Raw genomic sequence first — 22,005 nt, forward strand, 5'->3', positions numbered from 1 at the left:
CATAAGTACTCTTCGAGAGATATCTCGGTAACCAAACGTCCAATCGAAAAAAAAATCAATAGCGTTCTACTAGGATGTAGTAGCTTTCATTTGCTTCCAAGAGAACTCAAATCGGTTGGTAGACGGCTGAGAAACGTGCGTGACTTTTTTTTTGTAACGCACATACACACACACACACATACACATACACAAAACACACACACACACACACACACACACACACACACACACACACACACACACACACACACACACACACACACACACACACACACACACACACACACACACACACACACACACACACACACACACACACACACACACACACACCGTTTCAACGGCTATTACCCACATCGTCTGGGAGCTACAGAGGAGGTGGCGCGTGGACTCGGAGAATGGCTAGTCCAGATGCAGTACAAGAGGTGGTCCAGGGGTTCGGAGTCGGCTTCGTAGGTCATACCGGTGCCCTGCGGTCGAGATCGACCCTTACAACGATTAAGTGGCCGCGGAGAGGAAGTCCCGGTAGTGGTGCTGTCGTGGCGTTGGTCTACTGGGTTGGATCCGAGCCCGCGGTTGGAAAGGGGTCCCCGGCAAGGGTCGGGGTAGGTGAGATCCTGCTGTCTGCAACCTACGGGTGCATCTGATAGGGCCTGAAGGGTAGTGATACCCTTCCTTACGGGCAGGTCAGATCGGGTTGCACGTGGGCATCAGTTCTTGATGTCCGCTCAGCAGTAGGGCGCGGGCGGGGTTGACCCTGCCCGCCTTCCGAGGACAAAGGGAGTGGCGAGGACCACTCGGGAAACTGGCTAAGCGCCAGCATGCTACCGTGATGGACTCTCCAAAGCGAGTCATCGATGCTCGTTGCTGCAGGCTACGCAGCTAACCTTGTGGGTGCGATGTGCACTAGCCCCTCTCTGAAGCAATACCTTCTTGGTGGTTCCGGAGAGACGTAGGGTTTGGCGACCATAGGAATGGTTTAGTGGGTACGAGGAGAGAGTAGTCCTGGATTTTACTTTTGTTGTAGAAGACGGCCTGTCAGACCTACACTACCCTAACCTTCTGTTAGGGTGTCTGTTGAGCAGATTATCCCCCTATGGTTTAGAAGGAAAAAAAAACACACACACACACACACACACATACACACACACACACACACACACACACACACACACACACACACACACACACACACACACACACACACACACACACACACACACACAGACATTTGCTCAGTTCGTCGAGCTGAGTTCATTGGTATATGAGACTCGGCCCTCCGGGCCTCGGATCGAAAGTCGGTTTTTCGAGCGATATTTATACCCTTCTTATGGGTGTAAGAAGGGTAAAAAAGGCTTTTCCTACATAAAAATCTACATAAAAAATCTGTTGACAGACGGCTGAGAAATTTATTATGATACATTTTATCAAAAATCTCTCAAAAGCGTAAATTTCATTACTCCTTAGTACTCGTGGAAAGATATCTCGGAAACAAAATGTCCAAACGGCATGAAATTTAATAGCATACTACTAGGATGCTGTAGCTTTCATTTGATGCTGAGAGAACTCAAATCGATTGACACACGGCTGATTCATTTATTATGAAGCATTTTGTCAAAGACCTCTTAAAAAGTTAAGTTGTATTACTCCAAAGTACTCCCCGAAAGATATCTCGGCTACAAAATGTCCAATCGGAATGAAATTCAAAAGTGTTCTTCTAAGATGCAGTAGCTTTCGTTTCGGGCCTTAGGAACCCGAATCGGTTGATAAATTTATGGTGATACACTTTGTCAAAAATATCTAAAATAATTAAGTTGTACTACTCCCTAGCACTCTTTGAAAGATATCTCGGTAACCGAACGTCCAATCAAAATAAAATTCAATAGCGTTCTACTAGGATGTAGTAGCTTTCATTTGCTTCCAAGAGAACTCAAATCGGTCAACAGACGGCTGAGAACAGTGACATATTTTTGTAACATACATACACACACACACACGCACATACAGACATTTGCTCAATTCGTCGAGCTGAGTTGATTGGGGGCTGTTCATAAACCACGTAGACCAAAATTCGGCCATCTTAGACCCCCCTCCCCCCTCGTAGACATCTGTCCATACAAAAATTTTGAAATTTGTATGGAGCGTAGACTTTGACCAGATCCCCCCCTCCCCCCAAAAAGTCTACGTGGTTTATGAACGGCCCCTTGGTATATGTGACTCGGCCCTGCGGGCCTCGGATCGAAAGCCGGTTTTCCAAGCGGTATTTATACCCTTCTTATGGGTGTAAGAAGGGTAAAACGCTTCGAAACATCCCAAGATCAACACCGGAAGGATTTTTCTAAGAAAGGTCCCGGAAGAAACTCCGAGAGAATTCTCTGGTGAAACTTCAAAATAAATCCTGAGAGAACATTTGGGAAATATTCCAGCTGAAACTGCTGTTGAAATAAAGGGAAAAAACTACTAACATTTCTTGATGAAATTACAGGAAAAACAAAATCCCAGGAGGAACTCCTACAGAAAATTCATGAGAAACTTCTTAAGAAATCCTTAGACGAGCACTAGCAGAAATCCCAGCAACTCTGGAAGAAAAAGGAATCCTTAGGGAAGCTCTTGTTGGAGGCCTCAGAACAAAGATGTTTTTGGACAAAAGGTATGATGAATACCACGTGGGGCTTTGGGAGCAATACCAGGAAAACACTGGAAGAAAAATATGTAGGGTCCTAGTGAAAAACTTCAGGAGAAATCTGTCAGAATCTCAGCAAGAAGTGTTCGAATCTTGGAAAAATACTGGTAGGAATCCGGAAGAATTTAAAAAGGGATACTAAAAAGTACCGTGAGGTCACCATTCACCGCTCATGCCCCATTCACCGCTTATTTTGGGCCAATCATACAAAAATGATCAAATGTTAGTAAAGTATCGTAACAAAAGTGAATGTAACATGCTGCCACATTAAAAAACTTGCATTTCACCAAGTTTTTATATGGGTGTACCAGAAATCACGTTCTCAAAAAATATTTCTTACACTACGCTGCAGGACAACATGGGAACTGTTCAGGGCAAACAGCGGAAGAAATATCCAACAGGTAAAACCCGTTAACCCTTTATAAGGCAGTGGCAACTATATTGCCACCTACTGTTTGTATTTTTTTCTGTTTTATAACAATTTATTTCGAACTTTTTTTTTTGTTCACGCAAAATTTGGACTAATAACAACGCCTGGTGTTGCGAACAGATAGTGGTACGTTTGGTGCTTGGTGAAACCGGCAACACTGAAGCAAGGTTGCGAACTGCAAGCGCCGGCGCTACCTATAAACAATCGAATAGGCAGTGTTGTTCAATCAGTGATCCCGGTAGGAACTGCACTGCGGTTAGGTGACCTGTCTGTCTCGTGAAGGAATACTAGATTGTAAGTTTGAATGAAATGTAATTTAATATAATATAATAAAGCTCATTGAATTTGCAGTATTGAAGCTGCGTGAAATAATGCTGCTGTCGATATGGTGTTCTGGTTCCGAGCGCGACTGACTTCCTAACACCTGGTATTTTTTTGGTACTAAACTAAGCTTTAACAACAATTTAGGAGCCATTTGTAGTCTAAAAATGGCTAATTTTGACCGCGTGAAGAAAATTAGCTCGAACTTATTGTAAAATTATAGATTTGGTAAATATTTTAAGAAATAATCAAATTCTGGGTTGACATGAGCTGAACTACACAGTTTATATTATGGGTTAAGCCCCAATCCATTCTAAAATCTCTTTTCCGGCTTTTTGTCGAAGTCAAAAGAAGAAAAGTACCCTAAACGGGCAGTGGCAAGAATATTGCCACCAGCGCTGGTGGCCTAAACGGGCAGTGGCAACTACATTGCCACCTCAAAAGCTCGTTTTTGGGGTTAACGGGCAGTGGCAACTATATTGCCACCAGCGTTTCTGGCCCAAACGGGCAGTGGCAACTATATTGCCACCTAGATTTTTGTGAGTTTCTTTCAAACAAAAAATGTTTTGTACATGTAATCATGTATATAATCATTTCCATAATAGTATGCGTTGACAACTCTTTTAGTTTTCTCGGCCTTATAAAGGGTTAAAGATTCCATTTTTACAAAACAGGATGAACTGAACGTCATGAATCATCAATACTTTGGTAAATAAAAGTTTTGTTTTTATAAATGAATATTTTCTGTGATTCCATGAAAAAATGAATGGATCCATTATGAGCGGTAAATGGATGTATGTGCGGTAATAGGAGCCAAGAGATAACACATTTGAATTTTTATTTTTTCGGTTGTAAACATATTTTACAATCGTTTTATATTTTTTCTATAATAACAACATAATTGTTGAGTTGTTAACGTAAATTAAAGTGCAATATTCGCAAACGTCGATTTTTAATGTCATATACTTTACGAAAATGCCGTTAAATGAGCGGTGAATGGCGACCTCACGATACGTGTAAAAATATAGAAAGAAACTTGTGAGAAATCTTTAACTTCCAAATTCAGAAACGTCGTCCACATGGAATTTGCAGCATCTTATTGGAATCGTCGGCTTGACAGATCTAGGAGATCTACCCTTGTTCTTCAAAATGCAAATTTTTGGATCAGGAAGTGTTAATGCATTTCAGATATCCAATTGATATCCGGATGCAACAATGCGGGGCTTACTGTTTCAGAAAACGACCTCAAGATGTACGTGGAAGCCCTGTCATACTTGAAATGGGTCGTTGGACGTACAGTAGAGCTATCACCTTCCATCTCCAGGACTAAAAGTGTTTGCATCTATGGATACAAGTTAAAAATAGGCGCAGTCATTTTTCTTCCATGAAAGCACTGCCGGTCAGTGGGACATGGATTGTACATACATACATACAGGACTTGGAATGTCTTCTTCTTCTTGGCGTAACGTCCCAACCTAACTGGGCATCTCAGCTTAATGTTCGACGAACACTGTAACGGGTCTGAACTGAGAGCATCCTCAGCCAATGATCATTTTGCGTGTATGTCGTACGGTAGGCACGAACATTCTATGGTCAAGAAAATCAAGGAAATTTCCATTACGAAAACTTCCAGCATCAACCGGGAATTATATCCGTTTTCCTCAGAACATTGGTACAGGACATGGTACACTCTGAAAAGTTTTCACGTCCAAGTTACATGAAAACATTGGTAGTTTTCGTCCACCTAACTTTTCATGTAACAATGACCTGACTAGCATGTGGCGGCACTCACAAATGAGGAACTCACGGTTACATGATTATCATGTGAACTTTACGGCGATGGTGCAGTGCCTTGTTTGAATGTTTTTGCTGATTTCTTTCAAACAATCTAAAAAAAAGCCACATTATTTTTGCTATCCTTCAATTATGTAATACATTATATTATATTATACGTAAAAACTGCAAAAAATCGGTAAAACAAATTATTCACTGAGTCCTTTGTTGAAATCGTTCATGCTTCAGCGTCGACTGAGTTTGTGCTCCAAGTAGGTATGTCCGATGGCTTCACTTTATTTCTAAGAACAAATACCAGTTAATAAGAAGCATCTTTTTTAAAATATTAATTTTTGAATTGTGTGTATGATTTATTATCTATTACATACCTTTTAATTTCGATTTTTACCGAGAAAATCAAATCAACGAGTAGCAAAACGAGCAAAACTAGTAGGTAAACAATGATGACCGCCATGTTGTGTACTAACTTTCTGCAGCCACTCAATTTTTCACACATGATAATCATGTAACTGGTACGTGAAATCCAGGTGACTCTGGCGTGGCTCTACGTAACAGTCACATGAATCATGTAAGAAGGGCAAAGTGAGTGCAAGATCGCGTCCACGTGATTTTTCATGTAGATTGGACGTGAAAACTTTTCAGAGTGTATACCAGCGGAAAATATCGGTGGTATACACTCAGGAAAATTGCCTCATACTTAATGGAAAATATCCATGTGCCAAACCACATCCAAAGTATATGCAACCAATACCCGATTACGCAGGCAAATTAGCACATGAATAGTATGTGCTCTAAATTGTATGAGTCGCTGCTGTATGGTGCCTCATCAAAAGTATGAGTCGTACTAGTGAAAAACATTTGTTTACCCCCATTGCAAAAATCCATGTCCCGGACACATAGAAGGAATGAAAATTTTTTTCCAAGTGTAGTGGCAGTAAGAGTGGGACATTGCGGTAAAAAGCAGGTGAACTTACTGGAACCCATGCATCGCATAAATAGGAAGTATGGAGAAGCGAACATACATCTGATGCAGTTTCTGTCCGACCATGGCTGCTACAGCTACAGGAAGTATCTGTATCGATTTGGTCACGCTCATTCACTGTCATGCCATTTTTGCTTTTGGACGCTGTCCTAGCTGCAACAAAGGAAGTTGCATGAAGGCCAGAGTCAGAGAGCATCGGACCGCAACCGGGGTAGACCTGATCCACCACCGAGGACTTGAGACGGATTTTAAGTAGTCAGGGCGCCGGTAAATCCGAAATCTGCCACTAATTAGAAGATGAAAATGCACCAAATTAGGAACCCTGCAAGTTTTGTGAAAAGTAAAGAAAGAACAGTACATGCAATTTCATTTCACATATTGTATTACACAATTATATTTTCATTTTAGTATCTTCTCCAGTAATATTAAACGACTTAACTCTACAATTTAATTAGAACATGTACGACGGGCTGCTGCTGGCCTCAGCCCGTCTGGGAGATGCCGCCGCTCTGGTCTTCCGTCTTGAACGACCCCTCCACCCGTTCGTGCTTCAGCTTCATGTGCCGCTTGAGGTTGGCCGTCCGTGAGAGTACCGCTCCGCAGATCGTGCACTTGGTGAGCCCCTTGTGGATGTGGTTGTGCATCGTTAGCGACTTCCAGGCGGCGAAGCTCTTGTCGCAGTCTTTGCACTTGTACTTCTTCGGTTTCATTTTTTGCTCAAACACTTCTGCGAAATAGAGAGTAGAAGAGAATAGGAATAGGCGGCGGCCGAGAAAGAGAAAAGAAACGAGAAATTTTTATCAGTTTTTTTTTTGGTTCTCTTCTTCAAAACGGAAACAAAATATGTGAAACTTTTTGTTTGATCCAGGGGAAACAAATCGCGTCGTCTATTTCCGAGCTAAACTAGTGACGTGTTTGAAACTTTTGATAAGGTAATCTAATTCGGAGAAGTGTTTGAGCAAAATAGAAACTAGAAATACTGGATGGAATTGTTTATGTCACAGAATTTGCTATTTCACTTTTTACTATGAGCACTGTTTAGCACTTTGGTTTGAGCATCACACCGTTTTAATGTTTCGAGAAATAAATTAGAAATCTGCTCCCCTGTTTCAAAGCAAGTGCAAAGGTTGAAAATAGATCCAAAGTTATGTAATTTCTGGCGTAATCGGGTTTACCTTGTTTGGTATACAACTGGATCTGAGTCATTTGGCATAAGGTCACTTGGTGTGAAGACATTTGGCGAAATGGACGCTGGGCATAAAAAGAAGGCTGCGTTTCAGTTATGACAAATGTCTTTATGTCAAACGACCTTATGTCAATTGCCTTATTTGGCATTGCCGGGTTATTCACCTTCTTCTCAAATTGGTCGTTCTTCATGTTAAGTCAAACTACATTATACCAAATGGCCATTATGCCAGATGAGGTTGAACCAATGTAACAGTGATAAGGCACTACGCCATGGTTTCCCAAACTGTGGGTCGTGACCCCCAGGGGGGTCGCCAGCCTTCATCCAGGGGGTCGCAAGGGACAGTAAAATATTTAACTGTAACAGAGATCCAATGAGGGAATTTCTAAGGGGGTCGCGAAAACTACGCGAAAAAACGCGACCTGAAAGTTTGGGAACCTATGCACTACGCTATTGTATTGTGAAATAATCAATAGTTATCTTTATTGTTTGGGGGTCTGCATCATTTGGCATAAGGTCATATGGCATAAAAGTGCTTGAACATAACATTCATAGGGTGCTTATGTCAGACGTCTTTAGACAAATTGTCCCTCTTCAATTGTTTGGAAAATCCTAAGGAAGCCTTCAGATACAGACAGGACTCATAATGTCTCATATATGTTATTTCCACGAGCGATTATTAAATAGGCACCTATTTAAATTTATGTAATAAATCAACATCAATCATGTGTTGTAACTCATTCAGTAGAAATGTTTTAGGTGATATGTAGTTGCTATTGAAGTTCGAGGACACGCAGCTAAGATTTTTTTATAAATTCAATTCCTTTTTATTTGTTCTACTTATTTACAAGTAAACGTTACAATAAATAGCCTGTTGTAAACATCTTCATCATCAGTCCACTGTGTTTGTCCAGCGTATCTTGTTGTATGTATACAAAAATAAACAATAAATCAAGTAAAAACTAGCCTAAGTAATAGAGCATCGTTTCCACAATTGTACAATCTAAAAAGAGTCTAAAACTAGTTCAAATGTTTAACATTTTTTGGGTGCTTCTAGGAAGCATTTGTTGTCTATTGAAACTTTCAAGTTGTCCTCTTCTAGTGATCGTATGCGCCGTTGCATCAACGTAGTTCTCTGTCGTAAAGGTGTGGATCGTGTGGTGTTAAAATTCGCAACTGTCAAAAGGATGAAACTACTGTTGTGTTATGCATTCTTTAAGTATTATATGAGATCGTTTACGGGGGGCACGTAAAGGAATAATACGGATACAGTTTTTAATTAATTAAGGCACAGATTGCTTAAAGTACATACAGAAGTTGGGGGTGTAACATTTAGCATAAAGATGTTAGATAGGAGGAACTATGATAAACAAGAAAAATAATCCTTCTTTAAGGGAACCGGTAATTCGACATAATGTCATTTGCCATAAAATCATTTGGCGTAATGGTCATTTGTTGTAATGGACTTTTGACATAATCAAATGCACCCTTCTTTTTATGCTAAGTGTCCATTATGCCAGCTGTTTGTATGTCCAATGACCTTATTCTACCCTTGGCGTGGCTAGCTTTTTCTTCCCTCTTACTCACTCTCCTAAACAAACAAGAGGGAGAGAGGCCCCCTCTTTCATCCCGCTCTTTCTCGTGTTTTTCGAGGTGTATGAGTGAGAAAAAAGAAAAAGCTAGCTACGCCAATGAGTGGTACAAAACATTATATCATTAAATCAAAGATGATATTCGAAAAGTCCATACAAGAGTAAATAGTATGTTAATTGAAAAGCTGAGTAAGAACTTTAAATTACTGAACGAATATATCTTTCTACAGTTTATAACAGTTATGACAACCCGAGAGCCTTACACATAAAAGAACCCAGATTGATAACCCATACGAATCACTAGAACAGAACACCGCACACACCAATATAACATTCGCCCCGAACAGAGTACAGAGACATAGAAAGAACACTTCAATCTCGCACACACGCCCGCATGCCACCCTATATCGGGAGCATGCGCGCAGCTACTTCCCCCCTCCTTACTTCAGGTTGGTCACATTCTTAATGTTTAGCTTGGCGTCCAATTTCAGCGTAATCTTATGAATCTTGCTCAAGTGGATGCGCATGTCGTAACTACGGGAGAACGAGCGCAAACATACTGGACACTTGGTCTTGCCCGAGTGCAGATCCTTGTGCAGGGTCAGCGACATCGGATGCTTGAAGCCCTTCCAGCAGATACTGCAGCGGAAACGGAGCTCAGCGTCTGGAAGATAACAAGAGAGAGAGAGAAGACCACATGTTAGACGCTTTCATTTAGCTTGGGACGACTTGGTATACCCTGCACCTTTGGATGGTTGGAAGGGACACACAAAGAAACACATGGAATCGATGGGGACGATCACAATAGGAACAAAAGTATCTTTTCTGATACCTAACAAAAGGGAAGTCAGAATTTGCATTCGGGCAGAGCAAGATGGTCCAGTGGTTGATAAATGAAAATATAAACAAACTCATAGAATTAAAACAAATGTAACTTATAGATTGCTTTTACATACCCTTCGCTATGGACCAAATTCTAGATTTTGCCTATATTTCCACTTATCAATCCTTACACTAACGACAAACGCACATAAACATTTCGGATAGCACTTTTTTCTTATATCACGAGTGACTAAAACTGCAAAATGGTAAACAATCATAAGACCTATATCAGAGACACATTCTCTTTCGTTCAAGAGATCTGTCCTATGCCGAAGTAAAACCGACAAACATTTCAATATCACGTTCTCCATAAAATTCTGAAGAAACGTATCCAGTTACTTTTGTGGATAAGGCTTTGGATCGCCATTCGATAAAGTTTGATTCCCGTTTTTGTCGGAAACTATTTCGACTTTTCTGGGCATAGTAATATTGTGCTTGCCTCACAATATAAAAGTTCATGCAATGGCATGGCAGGGAAAGTGCTTTAATTAATATACCGCATTTAGTTCACCACTGGACTGCGAACTGCGACTTCTATAGTGCGAAAACGTAAATAAAAGTGCGCGATTGCATCAAATCAGGTTGATGTCTTCGGCGCACTAATTCTTCAATCTATGGTGAACAAGTGCTCTGAAGACACCGAGTTGATTTGATGCAATCGCGCACTTTTATTAGCGTTTTCGCACTCGTGAAAACTAGTGCGATAGTCCAGTGGTGAACTAAATGCGCTATATCTGTGAAAGTGCTCAAAGAATACAAAGTTGAAGAGAGGCGGGCCAAATTCTAGTGGGAACGCAGAGCCATAAAGAAGAATAAATGACATTTGGCATAAACAAACACGCTTGGCATACATTCATATGATAGCATAAAATCACTTGCCATAAGAGTCGTGGTGAAATATGCTTGCAGCTAAATATTGTCAACCAAAACAATTTACATAAATGACCATTGTGCCAAACAGGGTAGATCCCGCTACTTTTTATATGAGAAATCACGGAAGCGGGACATTTGGCATAAAGTTATTTGGCATAAGGTCGTTTGGCATAAGGTCACTTGGCATAACGGTTATTTGGCATAATCGAAATGCAACCTTCTTTATTATGCCAAGTCTCCATTATGCCAACTGACCGTTATGCCATATGTCTTTATGCCAGGTGACCTTATGCCAAACAGCCTTATGCCAAATGACACAGACCCGTTAGAGGAGCAGGACATTTGGCATAAAGTCATTTGGCATAAGGCCGTTTGGCATAACGGTCATTTGGCATAACGGTCATTTGGCATAATAGGCATTTGGCATAATCGAAATGCACCCTTCTTTGTTATGCCAAATGACCGTTATGCCAAATGTCTTTATGCCAAGTCACCTTATGCCAAATGACACAGACCCCATAAATAAAAATATAAAAAAATGAATGAAAATTTGACAGGAAGTGAAGTCTTTAATGCGTGGTTATCAATACCAATATTAACACTGTTGTCGTCTTGTAAAACGGTTAATACAAGAAATCCACTTTTGGTGTCGGAAGGAATTCAATAAAAATCTCAGGAATCCACTCCAAGAAGACCCACGAATCCGCTAAGAATCTTGATAGAAAATTAACTCGGCAGAAATGAGTCAAGCGTCTAGGGAGAACTCCTTTGAAAGATTGGTGAAAACCTCGCTGGTCTATAACCAAAATGCACTATTCTTTGAAAAATGTGTATTAAGACAAATAAGCATTATGCCATCATTGCAGGAGTTCCCCTTGGAGTTACCACTTCGAACATTGCTCTAGGAGTTTCTGATGGAATTTCTCTTAGATCACTTCCAAAAAGATTTCTTTCAGAAATTTATATTGAAATTTCTTTAGGAGAAAAATAGCCTTAAAATTTCCTCCAAGAGTTGATTTATGTGTTGCCTGAGGAATTTCCCAAGAAATTCCTATGCAAACGTCTCAAGGAGTTTCTTTAGGGGTACATGATCTTCAGGATGGGAGGTAGCTGCGGTGATCGAATAGCGTTTAAAGCTGGCTGAAACTCGAAAGTAGGGCGAAGAGACACGCAAGTAATATCAATAACATTAAAATTGTGATCCAACGACATATAAATTTCCTTCAAGAATTTCAGCCGGACATTTTTCAGCAATTCCATTAGGAATTTCGATAGAAGTTCTTTTACAAAATCCTCCAGCCTTCAGGAGTTGGTGCTTTTATTAAATTTCACCAGGTGTTCCTGACCTGGAGGAATTTATATTACCAATATTGGAAGCTAGATTGGAAAGCGCAGGAAAATAACACAATTAGAATTAAATTTAAAAAGACTTTGTTTCTAAGTCGCGAAGTTTGTTGAATCAAAAACATAAATCTTTGTATTCAATATTGGAGAATCCATAATACCGATAACAGTGATGGAATTACTCTCCTCATGAAGCAATTCGCGAGTGTAAAGCCAACACAAGGCTTACTCACGACTCCGTGAGTAAACAGTGTGTGAGTTAATTCGCACCCGCCTGCTTCGTGAGCAAGAAGCAAAACAAAAACAGAAACAATCATGAGCTTTTATTCGTGAAGAACTAGTGGAGGTGCGGGAAGTGCATTTTGTTGTGGTTATAATAGCAAATCCAGTGATTATCCAACATAAACTAATGCTGTATGCTTCATTGTTCCTGAAAAGCAGTACTGTCAGTCGTTAAAATGCGTTTTTCGTCAAATTGCACAAAAACTCACGAAGCTTCGCGAATCACATGCGAGTGCTTGCCAGCTTCGTTGACTCACGAATAAAGAAGTGCGAGTATTCTCGGGCCCCTGTTGTTCACGAGTAAAGTTTGTTTTGGTTTGTGTCTGCTCAGCTGCAATCTTCATCATTTTCCATCCCTGACCGATAATGAGCAAGGTGATTCACTTTTACCTTCAGATTTTCAAGAGCAGATCTGGTCGTGAAAGATAACTCGCTATCATTGAGCATACTATAGCAGTTCCCGTGTTCGATTCTCACTCACGTTTTCTATTCAATTTCGCTTTTTCTTTTAAACAAAAATATTTTGTTTTTGAATCTATGTTCATGAATACTTGTTTCAAAAAATATAGTCCTTGAAATTGCAAAATGACTTCATTTCAAAGCAATGATGTGATAGATTCAAAGTCAACAAGTATTTGAAACTACGATCAGTGCAGCGGAGGCGTGATTGTTAAATTAATGAAAAGAATGCTTTGAAACTAATAAAAAAATGTATTTGATTTAAAGCAAAATGGTATTAAGCCGTGGTTCAATGGTTTATTTTCTTTGATTCAAAGCACTTTATTTTTGAGATTTAAATATTTTTTTCTGCGTGAAGGTTTTTAAGAACCTGCAGCTGCAGGAATTCCTGCAAGAATTTTTGGAGGAGTTTCTAGATGAACTTTTGAAGGATGAGGAACTCTTGGAGCAACTGCTAAAAAACTCCAAGAGCAATTCCAAGAAGAATTCTTGCAGGAACTTCAGAAAAAAAAAATCTTGGAGAAATTCATAAAGTAACTTGTAAAAGAATCTCCAAAAGTTTCTACGGTAACTACTCATTTAATTTGTGAATTATGCAGAAAATTCTTTAAAAAATCGGAACATTTCTGAAATTCCTTCATAAATTTGAAGGAAATCGTTTGATTTGCGTTAGCGGAATTGGAACACCAGAAAGAATTTCTGGAGCAACTGCTGCAGAAACTCCGAGAGAAACTCTTTGAGAAGATCCAGCAGTTATTTCGGATGAGATTGAGAGGAAGAACCACGAGAAGAACACTTTTAAGAACTTCTCGAATATTTCCTTATAGTTTTTCAAAGATAATCATAAGTGTTTATTAAAAACCTTCTGAAGTACATAGAGGTTGGAAGAGCTGCTGAATAAACTCCCAGCAGGATCCCTAGAAGTCTTGCAGGAACCGAAGAATTCCCAAAACAACGCTTGAAGCAACTTGTAAAGAATTCCTCAAAGAGCTTTCAAATTCCTTTCTAAGCTATTGGAGGAATTTCTTAAGAATAACTTGAAAGAATTCCTGCAGATGGTTTTAGGAATTCGATCTGGGTTTTCATAACACCTGATATATGGTATATTTTTCGAGCATATCTTCGAAAAAACACTTCAAAAAATCCTAAAACCGTTTGATTTGCTTCAGAAGAATCGAATCGAAATATCCTGAGGATTTCGATAAGCAATAAGGAATAATTGTGATCTAATTCTTTGAAACCTAAAAAAACCCTTGGAGGTTCTCCTTGGAGAGCTCCTGAAATAACACTTTTCGAAGAACTTTAGCACTTTTCGTAGAAACTTCTGTACGAACTCTTTGTAAAAAAAAATCCTAGAAAGAATTCCTCCAGAAATTTCTCTACAAGTTCTCTCAAGAATTTCTTTAGCTACCGGAAAATTCCGGTAAGAATATGTAGGAAACCGATTGATATATCGAGGCATTTCTTGAGGGATGATTCCTGATGAAACTCTATGAGAAGCTCCAAATCCCTCAAGGAACTTCTTAGAGAGTTTCTGGAGGAAGACCTTCTAGAAGAACTTTAGGAACTTCATGAAGAATCTTCTGTAGGAACTCCTTGTAAAAACTCATTGGAAGAGATTTTTGAGGCACTTTTGAAGGAACTCTTAACGTTGAACCATTCGTCATTGAAATCATTGTCATCATCAAACATTTGAAAGCAGTTTTTTCGTTCAAATCAAACATTTTTGCAACGAAAATGGATTCACTGCATTCCACATGAGGAATGTAATACAGTGAATACATTTTCGTGGTGATTGTTTTGATATACAACGAAAAAACTGCTTTTCTTTTACCGAAAAATGATGACGAATGCTTGAGCCTTAAAAGGATTCCTGGAGAAATCTGTGAAGAATCCCTTGAGAGTTCTTTTATATCTATCTTAAAAAAATCTTTTGAAAAATGTCAAGATTCTTCGAAAAAATCCCAATAGATTTACCGTGAGGTCGCCATTCACCGCTCATTTAACGGCATTTTCGTAAAGTATATGACATTAAAAATCGACGTTTGCAAATATTTCACATTAGTTTACGTTAACAATTCAACAATTATGTTGTTATTATAGAAACAATAGAAAACGATTGTAAAATATGTTTACAGCCGAAAAAATAAAAATTCAAATGTGTTATCTCTTGGCTCCTATTACCGCTCATGCATCCATTCACCGCTCATATGGATCCATTCACCGCTCACTGGATTATTTTTTCATGGAATCACAGAAACTATTCATTTATAAAAACAAAATAAGTTTTATTTACCAAAGTATTGATGATTCATGGCGTTCAGTTCATCCTGTTTTGTCAAAATGGAATCTTTAATGGGTTTTACCTGTTGGATATTTCTTCCGCTGTTTGCCCTGAACAGTTCCCATGTTGTCCTGCAGCGCAGTGTGAGAAATATTTTTTGAGAACGTGATTTCAGGTACATCCATATAAAAACTTGGTGAAATGAAAGTTTTTTAATGTGGCAGCATGTTACATTCACTTTTGTTACGATATGTACTTTACTAACATTTGATCATTTTTGTATGATTGGCCCAAAATGAGCGGTGAATGGGGCATGGGCGGTGAATGGCGACCTCACGGTAGGATTAATTAAACCCTTGGATAACCCTTGACAAAATTGGAGAAATTTTCTTTTCTAAATCTTTGAAAACTTAAAAACCCCTGGAGGATCTCCTTGGAGAGCTCTTGAAATAACACTTCTCGAAGAAACTTATGTATGAACTCTTCGTAAGAAATCCTTGAAGGAATTTCTTTACGAGTTCTCTCAAGAATTTCTTTAGCTGTTCAAGAAAATTCCGGTAAAAATTTGTAGGAAACTGTTTAATATATCGAGGAAATTCTGGAGGGATGATTCCTGATGCAACTCTATGAGAAGCTGCAAATCCCTCAAAAAACTTCTTAGAGAGCTTCTGGAGGAAGACCTTCTCGAAGAACTTTAGGAACTTCATGAAGAATCTTCTGTAGGAACTCCTTGTAAAAACTCATTGGAAGTACTTTTTGAGGCACTTCTGAAGAAGCTCTTAGAAGGATTCCTGAAGAAATCTGTGAAGAATCCCTTGAGAGTTCTTTTATATCTATCTAAAAAAAATCTTTTGAAAAATGCCAAGATTCTCCGAAAAAATCCCAATAGATTCATATAGGATTAATTAAACCCTTGGACAACCCTTGACAAAATTGGAGGAATTTTATTTTGAGGAAACCAATGGAAACCCATGAAGAATCCTTCGATATATTTTTAAAAGATTCCTATGGAATCCATGGAGAATTTCCGAGAAATACTGCAAAAAGACATAATGATAATTCCTTCACTATCATGTATTGAACGTAGTGGTTCAATAGCGTATGTCTGAGTCTTGTCCTTATATTTAACGAGTCAATTTCCGTCTTGTTGTCAACGTTAATCGTTATTATATTTTGTTATAAATTGTAGGTAGTATCTTACAAGAGAATTTGTGACGTTACACGTCACTGTTACTGATATTAGATTAACAGACAACAAATGCCAAATTCCATGTTATGATCTAATGAATGTGATATTTTCAGTATTTTCTGTTAGAGAGGCGATAAATATTTCCGTCAAGACCCATAAAAAACTTGATAGATATTACCAATTGAAGCGTCGTTGGAGGAAATTAACTGGAACGCTCCACGTAAAATTCGTTTATCGAAGAAAATATGACTAATGCTGTCAATTCGACAGAGCATCAACTGATCGACTATTTTCAACCTTCACTGAATCACGGAACACAAACAAAGCGGCACTTACCTTGCAGTAGATTGGCCTTCGCTTCGTCGGATGCTCCTTGGAAAATTCGACCTGCAAACAAACAAAAAAAAAAGATAACATGAAATGGTCTTACCACGTACAGATACAATCGCCACCCAGCACCAACACTTACTCATATCCATATCCGAGGCTTCCATTTCGATACCGTCCTGGTCCATGTCTTCGTCGTTCACATCTTTTTCGATGTGTTCGGCTTCGCCAACCAGTTCGTAGCTTTCTTCTGAAAAGGGTAGATAAAATTAGGTTGTTCGGAACAACTATCGGAACCAGATCAAAATAGAGGTATCATTGGACAAACCTTGAATGTAGGAGGCATTGTTCGCGCTGGCATTGTTGATAGTCTCGCCGCAGTCGATATATTCGGGGATTTCCATCTTGAGCGAAGCGCCGGTAGCCTGTGCCGATTCTGCGTACGATTCAACTGTGGAGTAAATTCGGTTTTTTGATACTAACAGAGGCAATGCACTCGTCGTCGTCGGGTCTTACCTTGTTCCTGCTGCTGTGCCCGGTTGTCCTCTTCCGATTTAGCCGTGGTGATGTGGTACGTTTCCGTTGTCGTTTCGTAGATTTCCGTTTCGGCTGCCTGGGCTACTGCAGTAGTGGGGACCTGGGCGGTAACAACCGTTGTCGTAGTTCCTCCGGAGACCGATTGGTTCGGGGTTGACGTTATGATTTGCTGAACTTTGATTTTCTTCTTCTTGGGCTGGCTGACGACGCTGTCGACGACTTCCTGCAGGGTTGTTGCCTGGGGTTGCTGTTGTTGCTGCTGCTGTTGCGGTTGTTGCTGTTGGGTCTGTATGTGTTGCTGAACCTGAACCTGCTGCGTGGGCTGTTGCTGTTGTACGGTTTGTTGGGGTTGCACGTGAATCTTGGCGGCAATGGTTTGCTGCGGTTGGGGCTGCGAGATCGGTACGGTGATGGTGGCTCCGGCGGTTGTCAATGTGGGCATTTCGGCGGGTGCTGTTTTGATTATGGTTTTGTTCAGGATTTGCGGGGTGGTTTGGATTTGAGCTTGCAGGAGCTTCGCCGGTTGGTGAACAATCGTCGAGTTCGACGGCAACGTGAGATAGACGGACTCGGCCGTCGTAATTGTTGCCTTATCCAGCAAACTCTGATTCTGCGTCTGGATGATCTGCTGGGCAAGCGAAGACGTAGCTTGTTGGGCTTGTTGCTGTCGGGTATCCCCGCTGTTATCCGTCAGCCCGCGGATCGAGAGCAGCTCCGCCGTATGCAAGAATGACGGTAGCGATTCTTGTACCACACTAACTTCACCTTGGTACATGAATTCAACGATCGACATAAGATCGGTGTACTTGACATTTTTGAAAATGATCACCGGATGTTGACAAGGGTTCTCTTTAAAAATTTCCTTAAAATAGGCGCTGCATGCCGACAGGAGAATTTTGTGGGCGCGGATCTTGCGCCCCTCGCAGCACAGCGTTACATCTACAAGGTCCTCCTCGTAGCGCAGCGAGTCGAACGCTCCGGTTATGTAGTTGGTGTAGTTGTTCCACCGGAGAGAGAACTGCTGAGCTGACATTGTACCGGTGATGTCAGACTCGAGCTGATACTGGAAAAAGTAAAACAAATATGTTGTCAACACACTGAACTTCTTTTTGCGATTATTCTAGCCTGACTTTTTGAAGTCCGCGCGTCCGTAGTGTTGATTTAAAAAAAATGTAATAGGTACATAATTTAGGCATGCAGAATGTTTTTGCGCTTTTCTACTTAGTATTGGATCCAAAGGTAGGTAAGAATTGACGCAGAAGTTGTTAGAGCAATAGCATGAATATTTTTTTTTTTTTTTCAAAGTGATTACGGCGGTAGCAACACTGTGCTTATGTTCTACACCGCACCCTTTCCCTACATTTGCTTCTAGGAGCCTCTATTTTTGTTTCAACACACAGAAGTACGTAGGCGTGTGTGGCCCAAGTCGACACTGTTTTGGCCTGCGTTGAACAAAAATAGTTTTAATAAGTTTCCTCTTTTTTTCTTTTTGTCAATTGGTTTTTTGTAGTATGGTCCATGTATTTAGTTAGGTTCTTGTCAATTTGGCAGTTATTCGAAGTAGATCTCCAAGGTAATCAATTAAGTCATTCTGATCTGTTCTATCATAGCAGCTTTAGTCTTTGCTTTATTGAAGTGTAGTTTTATTGGAAATATGCTGAATGTCGTTATTAAAAAGAGACGTCTGGAACTGTGTCCTGCTAGTTGTTACGTCATGCAGAGCAATAGCATGAATATGAGCATAAATGTGTTTGAATACCAACTAGCGCCGCCTAGTGACAGAAACTATAACCAAACGGCAATTCGGTTACTTGACACGATATAAAGTGTAAACTAACTGGTTATCGTTTTCAATAAAAATTACAATTACAATTACTAAAAGCTAGATAGTATCTTTATTACTTTTATATCCTTCAAAAGAAGAATATTAAAGATGTTGGCAAGTCCAAGGCTTGTGCAGTTTCTGCTGTGTGGTCCAATAACCATATTTATACTACCTTAGGTAGACATAATGAATCATACCTAGACATTTAGGTACTGTATTTCATGTAGGTAGATATCCTATGCACACAACCGTTAGGTAGACACTACAATTACAAAGGTTTTTCAGCTCAGTTGTTAATCGCTGAGGTGGAAAAAGAGAGAGTGCTTCATAATGAGAGGCTCCCCTGTCACACTGAGTTTAGTATATAATATAGTTTACTAAGTATAGGGTGGGGCGAGGCAAGATGGGTCGCGGGGCAAGATGGGTCAGTGCTATTTTCGGGCGCATTACTCATGTTTTGATTATGGTAATAATTTTGTTAGATGACCAGCGTGAATATACAAAAGTTTGGGACATTGATTGAAAAATTGCCCCATCCTATGCTATCAGACTACTGAACCTGCTGAGAAGACGCGGCCCAAGAAGCGTCCGGCAGAGTCGGGTGCAAAGCCGAAGAAAGAGAAGGTGAAGGCCAGCGTAGGTAACCAGGCTGCCAAGCCGGTTGCGAAGCGCGCAAAGGGCAGGGAAAACAAGCCCCAGCATGCCAGCCCTAGGAAGAACGGAGGCAAACCGGACGAAGGGAAGGAGAATCCTTGGATTACGGTAAGAAAAAAGAAGAAGATGAGAACTACGAAACCAGCTCGCAAACGAGCGAGAAGTGACGCGCTAGTCTTATAAACCGAGGCAGACACATAAGCCTAGGTGCTGACGGCCATGCGAGGCGAGAATCGTCTCTCACCTTTGAGCGCGGATATAAATAGCATCCGGCGCACCAGGACGGGAGAGATGATGCTAGTGCTGAAGAAGGAAGCAGCCAATAAAGGGACTTCCTACAAAGCACTAGCCCAAGAGGTACTTGGCGAAAAGGTGCAGGTAAGAGCCCTAACGGCGGAAGCAACTCTCCAGTGTAAAAACCTGAACGAGATTACCGACGCAGAGGAGCTCGCAGCCGCACTCAAACAGCAGTGTGAGATAGATGTACCAAGTGCATCGATCCGCCTGCGTAAGGGTCCGGCTGGCACGCAGATTGCCGCGTTCAAACTCCCCGTACTGCCTATGATCGCATAATTGTCCCATATGAATAGAAAACCCAGCAAATATGGGACTGATATGCGATCATCGGCAGCGTAGGTGATGCGAACAAGGCGATTGCAGTCGGCAAGATCAAGGTAGCTTGGTCAGTGTGCCCGCTCAGCATATACGAGCCGCCTGTGGCGTACTTCAAGTGCTTTGAGCAAGGGCATAACTGCCGGTGGAAGCATATTTCTGGAGCAACATTTGAAAAGGGCCCAAGAGGTCTTGTGTCTTTTTTCGAAAACACTCCGTAGGGCCTAACAACAGCCCACCCACGCAAATGAACACCGTTATCCGAAAGATCGATGTTCGCTCTATCTGATAACGGTCTTAGTTTGTGTGAATAAGCTTATGGGAGCTCAGGAGCGATGTGTGAAGTCATTGTTTACCAATACTTGTATGCCCTTTTCAAATGTTGCTCCAGATTTGTCCCATGTGCATTTTCGGCAATATTGAGATTTTGCAGCTTATGAACATGAATCATAGTGTACACTGAAGTTTTTTTTTACAACGGTAATGGTACCGAGTAAAAAAACCGCGTTATTTCAAAAAATGTCGAAAAAAAACCGCGTTATTTCAAAAACCGTTGTAAAAAAAACGCGTTTCTTCAAAAAAAAAAACGTCGTAAAACAAGTCAAAAAAATCAAGTTACGTTGGATGTAATCCTGACTATTTTGCGCGTGTTTTTGAAAAAACTCGGTTTTTTTACGACGGGTTTTGAAATAACGCGTTTTTTACGAAGTTATTTGAATTAACGCATTTTTTTTACGCGGTACCGCGTAAAAAAAACCGCGCCAAAAACTTCAGTGTACTATTATATACGGAGATAAAAACAGGTAGTTTGTTCCGAAAATTGTCGAAAAAATGAAACGCCGATTTGTCACATTCTAAAAAGTGGACGCATGAGCGTAACGTTTCATTGCACATTCTATGGAATATTAAAATCGCTCTAAAACAAAAATTAGTGCTCAAATTCAAAATTGGTCGATGTTATAACACGATTCAGCACTTATGCTTCATGGTTGAGGCAATTTACTTTTTTGAACTTTGGACGCGATTTTCTCGATTGTCTGTTTTTGCACATGGGACAATCATGCGTCCACCGGCAGATAAGTTCTGGGCATGCAAAGACCCAGACCGGAGTAAGCTCTGCAGGACGTGCAGAGCAGAAGCCCATATCGCCAGGGAGTGCAACTCTGCACCAAAATGTCTGATTTGCGCGGCGAACAAGGGCCTCACGACGGGCGGGCCTAAATGTCCAGGCACGCGAGGAGGTTGAAGTTCCAAACGATAATGAACTACTGTGATGCCGCACAAGAGTTGCTGTGACAGTCAGTCTCAGAGTCAAGTACAGACATCGCCCTACCATCGGACCCATACCGCATCCCTCCCTAACGGAAACTGGGTAGCAGATAAGGCCAAGATAGCGGCGATCTGTACAACCGGTTGTTTTCCGGTCCAGGAAATAATTTCCACGTCGCACAAGGGCTTCGCAATAGCGAAGATCAATGGGGTGTACTACTGCAGTTGTTATGCCCCTCCCAGGTGGACGATAGACCAGTTCTCGTCTATGCTGGAATCTTTAACAAGCGCAATATGTACACTGAAATAATTCTAAGAGCCTATTTCATCAGACGCTACACATACATTTTACCCCTAGTCTGACACATTCACTTCAAATGAATCGTTATACGTATCATATAATAAACAGTTCCGATTGAAAAGCTTTCTAATGAAACTAAATGACACTTGCGCATATCGGAGTTATATGCACATAACACG

At 40.6% G+C, this 22,005-nt stretch overlaps 1 protein-coding gene across 5 annotated transcripts in view; it reads right to left on the minus strand.

Annotated features, from left to right (window-relative positions):
• The window catches only part of LOC109432985 (modifier of mdg4), a 47,507-nt gene that overhangs the window by 18,484 nt on the left and 7,018 nt on the right, over nucleotides 1-22,005 (minus strand). For 3 of the 5 annotated variants that reach the window (XM_019709350.3, XM_019709356.3, XM_019709352.3), the window contains exons 2-5: nucleotides 17,145-18,228; nucleotides 16,957-17,079; nucleotides 16,771-16,878; nucleotides 16,638-16,688 (exon numbers count right to left, since the gene is read on the minus strand). In XM_019709350.3, coding sequence (XP_019564895.2) covers nucleotides 16,638-16,688; nucleotides 16,771-16,878; nucleotides 16,957-17,079; nucleotides 17,145-18,198 — 1,336 coding nt within the window. In that variant the 5' untranslated portion in view covers nucleotides 18,199-18,228. Of the gene's footprint in view, nucleotides 1-6,574; nucleotides 6,938-8,194; nucleotides 8,573-9,432; nucleotides 9,653-16,637; nucleotides 16,689-16,770; nucleotides 16,879-16,956; nucleotides 17,080-17,144; nucleotides 18,229-22,005 lie in introns of those variants that run through there. The other 2 variants (XM_019709354.3, XM_019709353.3) reach the window with 2 other exon arrangements.

This window comes from Aedes albopictus, chromosome 1 (assembly GCF_035046485.1).
Source record: "Aedes albopictus strain Foshan chromosome 1, AalbF5, whole genome shotgun sequence".
NCBI classification, from domain to species: domain Eukaryota; kingdom Metazoa; phylum Arthropoda; class Insecta; order Diptera; family Culicidae; genus Aedes; species Aedes albopictus.